Source organism: Nicotiana tabacum, chromosome 19, assembly GCF_000715075.1.
Source record: "Nicotiana tabacum cultivar K326 chromosome 19, ASM71507v2, whole genome shotgun sequence".
Classification (NCBI taxonomy): domain Eukaryota; kingdom Viridiplantae; phylum Streptophyta; class Magnoliopsida; order Solanales; family Solanaceae; genus Nicotiana; species Nicotiana tabacum.
In genome coordinates, this window is record NC_134098.1 from 120,457,223 (window position 1) to 120,471,049 (window position 13,827).

Genomic DNA, 13,827 nt, shown 5'->3' on the forward strand with positions numbered 1-13,827 from the left:
TTTGGTTCTTTGAGTCCAAAAGAACCACATTTTGGTTCCGGACCCCCTATAACCTACTTTGGCTTCACCCCTTTTTTCTAGAACTTCTGTCGTTTTCAACTCCAACGTAAAATTACTAATTTTGTTAGAATTTGCATTAATTTAATTGCTTAATCTATTTATAAGACATATTTTGTGATAAATTAGTAGAAAAGGGTTTCTTAAATTATTTTTATGCGTAATTCTTGATAAATTTAATATTTAAACAATTGAGGGTATTTTAGTAAACTTACCAGTTACAGTACAATACGACACAGTCAAACCATACAGCAAAATATTATTTAACAACAATAAACTATACAATCTATCCAAACGTTATATTCATAAAACCATACAATACAATATAATACAATACAATACATTATAAAACGATGGTTATCGATAACCATCCAAACAAGCTGTGTAAGGGAAAATGGGGAATGCAATTTTGTTCTTTGCTCCTGGTCGTGGTTTTTCGTTTGTAAAAAGTGAAAGAAAAGTAGGAAAAAAAAATTAATAAGCGCGCGGAAAGAAAAGTTTCAAGTTTTTGTATACCTTCAAATTTTTGAAGACTATTGGTAGTAGGTTTTATGGATTTAACTTTTTTTTAGAAGACATCGAATTTTTTTTGTAGATAAAAGGAAAAAAACTACAAAATCTAATTAAAAAAAAGACCGCCAAATTTGTAATTTGATGACAATAAAAACTATTCCTAACAAAAAAGACATGAAAATTACTCTCAAGTCCTAAAACATAATTATCAATCTAATATTGACAGTGTAGACTTGGTTTTAATATTAAAAGTTCTAAAATAAGCATAAAAATAGAAAATAATACTTTAATTGATATTACACATACTTAATCAAATAAGAAACTCACCCAAAAAAATATCAAATAAGAAAAAGTGGATTCTTAGTTTCAAATATATATATATTATCCAATAACTGTAAACATTTCATGCAACAATTGCCCAGCTAGAAAAAAAAAACAAGATTACTGAAAGATATTACAATTGCAGAATTATAGTGAGTCCTCCAAATATGAATGCTTTAGACCTTTTTTTCAAGGGAAAATTACGCTATATAGTCTCTCCAAAAAATAATAGTCATTAAAATATACATTTTTTTTTGTATATTAATGTATACTCCCTCCGGTCAACTTTAACTAATTTTTTAGCTATTTTAACACATACTAAGCAATTTATTTTTTAGCATTAATTAACAATAAAATCGGCCATATTAACCTTAATTTGTTCATTAAAAAAATATAACAAATACTCCTAGGCTCTTTACTCCAAGGACAAATTGAAAAAAAGAAATTAATTTTTTCTTGATATCTGAAAAAATTAAATATTATGGACCACAAAAGTAATTCATAAAATCAATTAAAGTTGATTGAAGGGACTATATGTATATGTTATACACTAGTTTCACGTCAATAAATACAAACAATAAAAATTGGAAGATTAGTACCAAAATACAAAAGAAAATCAAACCTTCATAAAATAATATTAAACATCAAGATGTAATATCCACGTATATTAAGGACAAAATAGCACAAAATGTTTACAACTCTTACTAGTTAATCTATCAATAGTAGTGCTGATAAAAGACCCTTGATATCCTATCAAATTACACAAGGGCAATTCACGAGAAAAAGCCTCAAACCTAAGGCTTCACTTGTGGGCAACCCCCTAACCTTTCACACGAACCCCAGCTTCTCCACAATCTTGTGACCCACTCTCAATCTAACACAATAGGGAAACTAGATCAATCTCCCAAACCTTCATCTATTGCAGATTCTCCAAGAAGTTCTACTATTCCAACAAGTAATCTTGAACCATCTTACTTTTTTTCACTTTAAATCCATCAACTCTACATCAATTACTACCCACCGGAGCTCAACTAAGCGTACTAGTGCCGGCGTCAATGTCACAAGCACCTACACTAGTAGCGACTCAAAAATGAGAGATAAACATAGAAGTACAACTCACCAAACTCCTCACTTGCAGAGTTCAAAGCACTCAAATCTTCAGGGGGAACCAAGGAAAAAAACATGTTTCTATCATGAAAATGAAACCATATCAGGGTTTATTACTTGTGAGCCATGTGAACCTAAAAATATCCATTAGCCCCAATGAATAGCCACACTAACTTTTTCATATGGAACTGTAGAGGTTCCAATAATTATGATTTTAGAAAAAGTTTTGGATTTATGTTAGACTATCATAAGCCTTGCCTAGTTTCCCTCCTAGAGACCAAGATGGAGAATTACCAAACACTTAGAGATGATTTCCTTTTCACGGATATGATCGAAGTGCCAACTAATGGTCGCTCGGGTGGTATTGTGCTCATTTGGTCTAGTAGACTTATCACTATTGACATAATCTCCTTTACTAGCCAAGAAATTCATGCAATGGTTAAGGTATATTCCTCAACTCAACCCTGGCTCTTCTCTGCGATTTATGCTAGTAACTTATTTAATTATCGCAAAATTCTGTGGGATAATCTTATAACTCTTCATGAAACTTATAGTGGTCCTTGGCTTATTGGTGGTGATTTCAATGAGGTGCTCACTGCCAATGATAAATGGGGTGGTAGGAAGGTTAATAATAATAGAGTAGACATTTTTTGATCATGTATAAACAACTGCAACTTATTTGATCTAGGTTTTAAGGGGAGCGAGTACACTTGGTCTAATAAAAAAACTCGGGATGATTTGATTCTTGAAAGACTTTACAGGTGCTTCATTAACGATGATTGGCTTAATATTTTCCCAGACGCTCATGTCAGTCATCTACCTAAAACTTATTCTGATCACAACCCTTTATTGTTACATCTCCATGGCAATAACATTACTAGTATTAGCAAGCCCTTCAGATTTGAAACCATGTGGTACTCGCATCTTGATCTTGTTAATATTATTAATGACTCCTGGAATAGTACTCTTGACCTTCTACAAGCTACCTCACTTTTTCAATATAACATTACCTGGTGGAACAAGCATGTTTTTGGAAATATTTTTACTAAAACGAAGACTATTTTAGCTAGACTTACTGGTTTACCAAATTCTGCCAAGTATGCCACTAGATTATTCCTCCAAAATCTTGAAATCTCTCTTATAAAAGACTTCAATGACATCCTTAGGTTGGAAGAAGAGTTATGGAAATTGAAATCTCGTATAAACTGGATTACTGACGGAGATGCAAATACTAAATTTTTCTACATCTCGACCATTAATCGAAGAAGAAGAAACCGTATTATCTCTTTTATAGATGATACTGGTAACTTGATTTATGATCAAGCTGATATAGAAGCCCATATTTTCCACAACTTCAAAGCCTTATATTCCACTGTTCATCTTGACGCTGCTAATCACTACAATCATTATCCTTTTCCCATTCTCACAGATTCAGACATAATACATTTAGGAAAAAATCTCTGTGACCATGAAATCTTAGAGGCTTTAAAATCTTTTAAGCCCTTCAAAGCACCCAGACTAGATAGTTTACACCCTTTTTTCTATAAGAAATACTAGAAAATTATGGGTCCCTCTGTCCTGTCACTCTGCCATAATATGTTTACCACTAATTGTTAATTATAACTTTCAATGATGAAAAATAATATATCACTTTTGGTGCAGGATCACAAGGAATAAAATAAAGGAATCAAGAAGCAATATCATTCAAGAATATATTAAGAAAATAATCTATTAACGGGATCCCTAAAAGCAACATAAGGAAAAGAATCAATGATAATAAATGAAAAAGGAAAAAGCAACGGAGATCCAGAAGAAGAATCAATCAATGATGATTGACAGAAGCTATTACTGGAAGGTCCCAAATCAAAGGTAAATGAGATCGTAAAGGGATGCACTGGAGGTCGTTGAAGCCAGAAATCAAGGGATCTATCGCAAATCACTCAAGTAACGAAAAGATATGCCTAGCGGATGAAAAGTTTATCCAGACCACAAATCAAGGAAGATCAACGAAAACGAGATTTTATTCTTGGAAAGAATCAATCTATGATTCCTTTCAAGGATAAACTCTCTTGGATTTGCAATCTCTCAAGATTCACGTCATTCAAGAGTCAAGAAGGCGTCAAGAAGTATATATAACATATGTTCCAGACTTTAACAAGATATACTTTGAACGAACCATTTTTACTCCTTTTGTTCTACTTCAAACAAGCATTGTAGTTCTTTTAGATCTGTTGTGTAATTAGTGAGAGAAGAAAAATAGACAAACACTGGTGATGCATTGTATTAAGAAGAGAAAAGTGACATATAGATCAAACTATTGGTGTAAAGCTACATCAACCATTCTGTACTAAAAAAACTTCGATCACTGAAAGAGAACATCTTTGCAACCCAAGGGGACTTGAGTAGAATTCATATTGAATCCGAACCAGTATAAAATTCTGGTGTCTTTATTTCCTATATTTTATTTCTGCATTACTATTATCATGTTCTTATTTCTAGTCGACTAATTGGTAAACTAGTCAACTACTTATAATACAAATTTTAAATAGGCAATTCACCCCCTCTTGTACTTTCAATTGGTATCAGAGCTAGTCTCACACTTTTTACTTAACATCTAGTGAGAAAAGATCATGGCAAATCAAGTAATTGTTGGAGCACTCTTTCAATAAGGAACATCGCAAGTTAGGCCACCATATTTCAATGGACAACACTTTTCTCACTGGAAAGTGCGTATGGAAATATATGTAAAATCCTATGATGTCAAAGTACGTCGCGTTATCAAAAAAGGGAACTATCCACTACCAACAACAACTCAACCACCTGATGATCCAAAAGATATAGATGAGTACACAGACGAGCAAATGACAGTTGTTCAGGTCAATGCTAAAGCACAAAATTTACTCTATAATGTTATAAGTGGAGAGAAATATGAGAAAATCTCAAGTTGTGATACAACCAAAGAAATGTGGGATAAACTGGAAATTACTTATGAAGAAACCAGCAAAGTGAAAGAAACTCACATTAACATGTTGGTTCATGACTATGAACTCTTCCAGATGAAAGAAGGAGAATCCATTAAGGAAATGTTTGCAAGGTTCAACAAAATCATTAGCGATCTAAAAGCTTTTGGTAAACCATACTCAAGTGGTGATCAAGTTCGGAAAATTCTAAGAAGTCTATCTACCATTTGGCAGACAAAAGTAGTTGCACTCGAATCACGAGATCTAAACAAACTTTCATATGATGAGATTCGAGGAGATCTTATAGCATTCGAGAAAACTTACCTCAAGAAAACAAACCATGAAGAAAAGAAGAAAACAGTCGCTTTCAAAGCTACAACTAAAAGATCAGAAAATGATATTGATGACGACCTAGAAGCTCTTGAAGAAGAGATTGTCGTGGTATCAAGAAACATGGATGGCTTAATGAGAAGATACACAAACACTAGAAGAGGTAGGATGCCCCCCCAGGTGAACCAGGCAATACAATGAACAAGACAAGAATGATGGAAAATGTTATGAGTGTGGAAGATATGGGCACGTTCAAGCTGAATGCCCAGATCTTAAAAGGAAGGTCTCTAGAGGATTCAATAAAAATAAATCTTTTGAAAGCTGGAGTGATGAAGACAATTTGAAACACAAGGAAATAGCAAATCTATGCTTCATGACCATTCTGGAAAACAACATGAACAAATACTCTGGTTGCCGGACCGATGAAGATGCATCAGATGATGAATGCAAAGAAGATTATGAAAATTATTTTATGGCACGAGGTGAAACAAGAAAGATAAGATCTTATAACTGTGATAGATGTAATGAATTCCAGGATATTCTTGACCTTACTCTAAAAGAGTCTCAAAAAATGATGAATGAACTAAGGAGACTCAATAGGGAAAAGAAAGACTGGGAACTCAAGCTTGAAGTATGTGAAATTGAAAAAGAGGTACTTCAAGATGAAGTTCAGGAATCACAAATACAACTTAATGGCATGCGCAAGTCCACCGGTCAGAGTTCTGTCAAGTCTAACCAGACGACTTACAAGTTAACTGAAAAAAGACCAGTTAGAACTAAGTCCACAAGTACTAACACAAGTGGTAGATCAAAAACCGGGTCAGCCCCTATGTGTCACTACTGTAATAAAAGTGGACATAAATACTTCTTTTGTCTATTTCGTAAATCTAATGTTTCGGGATAGATTTGGAAACCCAAAAACAATCCTGGTCTTAGTAGAACTAACTAACAAGGACCCAATCAAGCTTCGGTACCTAAAAGAAAGTGATAATTCTATTTTGCAGGAACACCACAGGAAGATCTGCAAAGGAAAATGGTACTTAAACAGTGCGTGTTCCAGTCACATGACAGGGGACAAAAACCTGTTCAAAGAAGTTGCAAAGATAAATGGAGGAAGTGTCAAATTTGGCGATGAATCAAAAGGAAAGATAGTTGGCACTGACAGAGTTCCATTCAATAATAATTGTGATACTACTGAAGTGTATCTTGTAGATGGACTCAACTACAATCTCCTGAGTATAAGTCAGTTATGTGATTCAGGGTACAAAGTTAAATTCAAGAAAACAGGTTGTGCCATTGAAGATGATACAGGTAAAATAATACTACCAGAAAAAAGTATGGAAATGTTTATAATCTTGATGGTTTGAAAATCTAGATAGTCACATCTACTTAGCATCTATATCTGATGATCCATGGTTGTGGCATAAGAAATTTGGTCATGCAAGCATGCATCTTATTGTGAAACTCTCCAAGCATGATTTAGTGGTTGGTCTCCCTAAACTCAACTTTTCTAGAAGTTATGTATGTGATGCATGTCAAATTGGTAAACAAACCAGAAACTCTTTCAAAAGCAAAGACATTGTGTCTACCACCAAACCCTTACAATTGCTCCATATGGATTTATTTGGACCCACTAGAACTGCTAGCATAGGAGGAAAACGATATACTTTTGTCATTGTTGATGACTACTCACGTTTTACATGGGTGATTTTCTTATCTCACAAAGATGATGCTTTGAAATACTTTGAGATTTTCTGTAAGAGAGTTGAAAGATAAAATAGGTACCTTATTACAACCATTCAAAGTGATCATGGAGTAGAATTCGAAAGCAGAGCATTTAAAGATTTCTGCAATGATCAAGGATATACTCACAACTCCTCAGCTCCAAGATCACCTCAACAGATGGAGTAGTTGAGCGAAAAAATAGAACTCTATAAGATATGGCCAGAACAATGATATTGGAATATTCCTTGCCAAACCATTTTTGGGCAGAAGCAGTAAGCACAACCTGCCACATTCTCAACCGATGTCTTATAAGACCTATCTTGAAGAAGACTCCATATGAATTATGGAAAGGTAAATGGCCCAACATAGGTTATTTCCATCCTTTTGGCAGCAAGTGTTTTATCCACAACAACGGTAAGGACAATCTTAGAAAATTTGATCCAAAAAGCGATGAAGGTATTTTTCTGGGTTATTCCATAAATAATAAATCTTTTAGAGTTTATAATAAATGCACTTTATCTGTAGAAGAATCAGTACATGTCATATTTGATGAAAATAATACTACGGCCGAGAAAGGAATTATTACAGGTGATGAAGCTATTAGTCCAGAAACACCACAGTCAAGCAAATCCCGAAAGTCGACTGATAAGATAAATCGGGTCACATAATTAATTAATGAACCTTTCAATAGTCAACCAGAATCACAGAATGAGTCAACTACTCATACGGTTGCAACACTTCCAAATGAGTGGAGAAGTGAACCGGAATATCCTCAAAATTTTATCATAGGAGATCCAAGTGAAGGAATAAAAATCAGGAGAGCTCTCAAGAAAAAGACAAATGTAGCACTCATCTTTCAAATTGAACCAAAGAAAGTTGAGGAAGCCTTAAAAGACTCCAGCTGGGTACAATCAATGTAGGAAGAACTCGATCAGTTTGATAAGAATCAAGTCTAGAAACTGCTACCTAAGCCTGCAGATGCTACTGTAGTTGGAACAAAAAGGGTTTTCAGAAATATGCTTAATGAAGATGGAAAGATTGTGAGAAACAAAGCCAGACTAGTAGCCCAAGACTACTCACAACAGGAAGGAGTCGATTACGATGAAACCTTTGCACCAGTAGCTCGACTAAAGTCTATACGAATTCTTCTTGCATATGCATCCTTCAAACAATTTAGACTTTTTTAGATGGATGTCAAAAGTGCCTTTTAAGGGCTTTATTGATGAGGAGGTATATGTAAAACAACCTCCTAGTTTTGAAGACTCTAAATTCCCTTACCAAATGTATAAGTTGACTAAAGCTCTGTATGGACTCAAACAAGCTCCACGAGCCTGGTACGAAATGCTTAGTTCATTTCTACTTGATCCTGTCTTTACAAGAGGTTAAGTAGATACTACACTATTTATCAAAAGATCATCAGGAGGTAATCTTATTATTCAAGTTTATGTTGATGATATTATCTTTGAAAGTGCTAACCTTCTTTTGTGCAAGGAATTCACTAGTCTTATGCAAAGCAAGTTTGAAATGAGTATGATGGGAGAGCTTACGTTTTCCTTGGACTTCAAATTCAACAATCTGAAGAAGGAACATTTGTGTGCCAGACAAAATATATAAAGAAATTAATTCAAAATTTTGGCATGAGCAGTGCTAAAATAATTAGTATGCCAATGAGCCCGTCAACAAGCCTTGACAAGGACGAAAAAGAAAATCCGGTCGATAAAACTAAAAATCGTGGAATGATTGGCTCTTTGCTTTACTTGACTACCAGGAGATCAAATATTATGTTTAGTGTATGTAAATGTGCCAGGTTTCAGTCAGCTCCTAAGGAATCGCATCTGATTGCAGTAAAAAGAATAATTCGTTATCTCATCGGAACTATTTCTTATGGACTATGGTACCCACGTTCTAACAATTTTAAGATGGAAGGTTTTTCAGATGCTGATCTTGCAGGTGATAAGGAAGATATAAAAAGCACCAACGAAACATGTCAATTACTGGGAAAGGCATTAATATCATGGAACAATAAGAAATAAGGCTCAGTTGCATTATCCACAACGGAGGCAGAATATATTGCCATTGGGCAATGTTGTGCACAATTACTATGGATGTCTAATCAACTTGGTGCCTACGAACTATTTTTTAAACATATTCAAATATTTTATGATAACTCTAGTTCTATATCTCTCTCAAAGAATCCTGTGCGTCATTCTAGGGTTAAGCATATAGACATCAAATATCATTTCATTAGAGATCATGTGTAAAATCCCGTACATTGTTAGGCTTTAAATGTTGATAATGACGATATTGAATAAGATGCCTTGACAGATATGCTTATAGCATATGGTGACTAGAAGTGGGTGATATGATATATTTATATTTAAAAAGAGGATAAGAGAATGGAAATTTAACAAAAATAGAATTGGACTAGTCACGTGGACTAAGTATGGTCACGTGATATATATGGATTGGAATCTTAAAGAAAATGCATTAGAATGAAACATTAAGAATTGGTACGGGATTTACAGTTCTCGTTTTGGCCGGAGCTTAAAGGCAGCAAAGTTTTTCCTTTTGGTTGCTTGTGTTCTTTCCACGGACAAACGCACGGTAAGAAAATTCCTTCTTCCTTCTGGTTTTCTTCACTTCTTTCTTATTTAATTGTCTACTCTATTATTTAGATGGGTTATTGTAATTGGAAACAGGAGTAAGGGTTGAGTAGCAAGGGAGAAATTGATAATGAAGATTTAAATTTGTGAAAAAGATGAAACCTTTCACTCGGTATTATACTGTATTGTTGATAATGTTATTAAGGAGGATTGTACCCATTGTATTGTAAAAGAATGAAGTGGGTAAGTTTTGTTCCCACGTAATAGAGGAAAAACTCACAAATTAGAGGATTTGAAACAATGTCCCTAAATTAATGGGAATAAACTTGCAAGCTTTAGGCATGTATTGATAGGCATGTATTGATGTAAGTTGAACTGGTCGGGATTGCTTGAAGGAGGTGTGAAGTGGAAGTTAAGATTGTCGTCTTGAGATGAGTTGAGGCTTATTATCCTAGTAGGGAATTTTATTAGAACCCACGTGCTCCATGTGTTTGATAAATCTAAATCATGTCTCCTTGTGCTCCAGTATTCAGTTCGTGTCATTCTTATTCACTACGACTTTATATGTGATAGAGTTACATGTTTATGCGTATTTATGTGCCTTTGTTAGTGATATTTATATTTAGTGATGTATTCAGTTCCAGTATTTATTTATGTATTAATGTGATCACATTGAAGGAAGAGCTAACCGAACTCTCCTTGCGTGAGTGCCATAAGGCCAGGGTTAGATACCCCACGCTCGTAGGGGCTATTGTTTGCTGGGGAGATAGGCTGACACTCCCCCGTGCGTGTTGCTAGATCTCACGTACCTAGGGCCACTATGTGTAACTCAGTTTCTATTACAATCTAGCTATTACCTTACGGTTCCACTTTTAGCTATGTACTTGCAGGATCATCCTACAATTTTAGACTTTTGTTTGTTGTTAGTTTTCAGCTCTTATACTTCTTACATGCTTTCTGTGGACGTATTTCTTTCTTGTTATGTTTACCTAGAAGGCCTCGCTCCGCCTTCTTAGGAGGTAGCCCGTGAGACTTGCTTGGTATCCCATTATGATACTTAGCCCGCGAGGGCCTGCTTTTTTTCTTTTCTTGGATGCAAATACTACTGGTCACATTACAGGCACTACATGATAGGACTAGTTTCAGCCCAAACACTTTCCTGCTTCTCTTCTCGGTGAAAACTCAGACTTAGTATTTATTTATATTTTCTTAGAGTGTGGGGGTATACCCCAAAGACATATATGATCAGTACTCGTAGAGGCTCGTGACTTAGTCTAGTGGGTCTTATACATTGTTTTTACTCTCAGTTGGGTATTTTATTGAGATTTATGACTTAGTGCTTAGTTTGAATTTAGTTTTATTTTTGTTAATAATTATGTCATGGCATCATTTTGGGTTACTTAAGTTATCATGACTTTTAGTACAAATTAGTTAAGGGTTCACTTGACAGGTTGTATAGGCCGGGTGCCAATCATGTCCTACTTTAGCTTTTGGGGGCGTGAAAAGTTAGTATCAGAGCCTCAGGTTTTGGTAGTCCTTGAAAGTCATGAGCCGTGTCTAGTAGAGTACCACTTAAGAGTATGTTGTGCACCATACTTATATCTGGGAGGATTCAAGGCACCATACTTCATCCTCTACTGCTAACGATATGGGATACCAACTGCTAATCATCAAGAAGCAGCACCATTGGTGCAGACGACACCAGTGGCACCGACTGCAGTTAGAGGACGTGGCAGAGGTAGAGGTCGAGGTCAGAATGCCAAGGGTAGAGGTGAAAATGCCAGAGGTAATCAGGCTCGTGGTAGGGCTGCTGGACAGGCACATGCTCTACCTCAGCAGGTTGATAATGATCAGGTGGAAGTCACACCCCTCTTAACCTACTCAGGGCGAATCAACCACAACAACAGGATGATCGAATTAATAGAATTTTGGATTTTCTGGAATTCCTAGCCCCTCCGGCCGGTGGTCATGCACCTGTTCATGATCCTCATCAGGTTCCTCATGATTCAGATGAAGAGAAAATAGAAGATGATTTTCAGGCCCCACCTGGGGTACCACCACCAGATGTCCCTGTAAATATTGCCCAGCCAGTGCAGTTACCAACATGAAATATTGATCCACATGCCTTTCTGAGATTAAAACCTCCTATTTATACTAGTACAGACAAGCCGAATGAGCCAATGTTATTTTTGGAATAGATAGAGGAAATGTTTATTTCTTTGGGTTGCCTCGAAACACAAGCCACCAAGTTAATTGGGTTTCGGTTGAAAGGTGCAACATGGCAATGTTGGAGAGGTTACAAAAAGGCCAAAGATTCTACATTACTCCACTTACTTGGCCACAGTTCAAAGAAGCTTTTAGGGCCAAGTTTTTGCCTAGTAGTCGGATGGATGAACTCCGACGTCAGTTTGAACATCTTAAACAAGTTACCATGTCAGTGACCGAATATGAGATGGAATTTACAAATTTGGCAGAGTATGCACCTAATTTGATACCTATAGAGAGAGAAAAAGTGAGAAGGTTCATTGAAGGCTTGAATCCATATATGGAAAAAGATATGACTTCACATCAAGATTAAAAAACTTATCTTCAGATTGTCAATATCGCTACGCTTAGGGAGGCTTTTGATAAAATTGCCAAGGAAGCTAGAGAAAATAGCAAGAAGGCTAGAACCACATGTATTTATAGTGGACTTTCAGTTGGGGGAAAGAACATGAATCATTCATTTCAGAGTCAGTCAGTAGCTCACTCGTCTCCTTATCCAGCTTCATTCAGACAAGGCCAGCAGAGTAAGGGTGAGGCCTATCTGGGGCACAGTTCAACAAATCAAAGTCAGACTCGGTTCTCCTATCCTATTTATTCCACGTGAAATAAAAAACATCTTGGGCAATGCCTTTTGGGTCAGAGAGGATGTTATCACTACTATGACCCAGGTCACCTTATAAAAGATTGTTCACGACTCATGTATGCTCCAGAGAAGGCTTAAGCAACTCAGGCAACATCCGTAGGTAATTCATTAGTAGCACCTTCTCCGGTTTAGGCGCCTAATGCTCAGACTGGGCGTGGTTCCAATAGAGGTGGAGCTCAGGAAGGAGGCGGACCATTTAGATTCTATGCAGTTCTAGACAGGCAGAATGCGGAGGCGTCTAACAAAGTTATTACAGGTATTCTCTCAGTTTGTGGTCGCCTTGCTTATGTATTAGTTGATCCTGGTTCAACTTTCTCCTATGTGTTTCCTTATTTTTGTGTCGAGTTTGGAAAAAACACCAGAACCATTATGGGTCCCGTTTGAGGTTTCCACACCTATAGGAGAATATGTTAAAGTTGAGTATATATTTAGAAATTGCATCAACACCGTTCAGGGCCGAGAAACATTAGCTGATTTGAACTTGTTAGATATGGTTGACTTTGACATCATAGCTGGCATGGACTGCTTATCTTTTTTTCATGCTACAGTTGATTGCCACGCGAAGACACTTAAATTCTCATTTATTGGGGAAGATCCAATTATAATTAGAGGTGAAGTGGGTACGCCCGTGGGTAAGTTTATTTCTTACCTTAAGGCTAGAAACCTAGTGAGTAATGTTTGTTTGGTGTATCTAGCACAAGTGCGGGATATGAAAGCCGACTCTCCAATGCTTGAATCAATACATATTGTGAAAGAGTTTCCAGAAATGTTTCCGGATGATCTCCTAGGGATACCACCGGATAGGGAGATTGAGTTTGGCATAGACACATTACTATGAACTCGGCCAATCTCGATTCCTCCTTTCATAATGGCTCCATCTGAGTGAAATGAACTCAAAAAGCAATTACAAGACCTTTTAGAAAAGGGTTTTATTCGACCTAGTATTTTCCCCTGGGGTGCTCCAGTGTTATTCGTGAAGAAAAAGGATGGTTCCCTACATATGTGCATAGTTTACCGCCAGCTGAATAAAGTTACTATCAAAAATAAATATCCTTTGCCCAAGATAGATGACCTATTTGATCAGTTACATGGTGCTAGGTATTACTCAAAAATAGACCTAAGACTGGGATACCATCAGTTAAAGATCAGAGAAGCAGACATCCCGAAAACAACTTTCAGGACTCGGTATGGTCACTATGAATTTTTAGTGATGTCCTTTGGGTTAACCAATGCACCAACGAATTTTATGGACTTAATGTACAGAGTCTTCAAGCCTTTCTTAGATACCTTTGTCATAGTATTT

General features: G+C 36.1%; 2 protein-coding genes across 2 annotated transcripts; both read left to right on the forward strand.

The window, feature by feature from the left end:
- The first annotated feature begins 2,280 nt into the window (after positions 1-2,280).
- On the forward strand, positions 2,281-3,555 carry LOC142173689 (uncharacterized). The gene is made up of 2 exons (XM_075239310.1): positions 2,281-2,614; positions 2,687-3,555. Exons 1-2 carry the CDS (start codon positions 2,281-2,283, stop codon positions 3,553-3,555), a joined length of 1,203 nt encoding a protein of 400 aa, XP_075095411.1.
- Positions 3,556-4,730: 1,175 nt separating this feature from the next.
- Positions 4,731-11,724, forward strand: LOC142173690 (uncharacterized). Its single transcript, XM_075239311.1, has 9 exons — positions 4,731-5,451; positions 5,558-6,107; positions 6,193-6,599; positions 6,664-7,044; positions 7,992-8,131; positions 8,226-8,347; positions 8,821-9,016; positions 11,312-11,470; positions 11,611-11,724. The coding sequence occupies exons 1-9, from the start codon at positions 4,731-4,733 to the stop codon at positions 11,722-11,724; spliced, it is 2,790 nt and encodes a 929-aa protein (XP_075095412.1).
- The last annotated feature ends 2,103 nt before the right edge of the window (positions 11,725-13,827 follow it).

Bases quoted from the DNA above. Each gene is read 5' to 3' on its own strand.
- LOC142173689 (XM_075239310.1), top strand. From the start codon at position 2,281: ATGGAGAATTACCAAACACTTAGAGATGATTTCCTTTTCACGGATATG. The intron at 2,615-2,686 runs GTAGGAAGGTTA...TATTTGATCTAG, and splicing joins TGCCAATGATAAATGGGGTG to GTTTTAAGGGGAGCGAGTAC.
- LOC142173690 (XM_075239311.1), top strand. From the start codon at position 4,731: ATGGAAATATATGTAAAATCCTATGATGTCAAAGTACGTCGCGTTATC. The intron at 6,600-6,663 runs GTAAAATAATAC...TTGAAAATCTAG, and splicing joins TGCCATTGAAGATGATACAG to ATAGTCACATCTACTTAGCA. The intron at 8,132-8,225 runs GTAGCTCGACTA...GTGCCTTTTAAG, and splicing joins ACGATGAAACCTTTGCACCA to GGCTTTATTGATGAGGAGGT.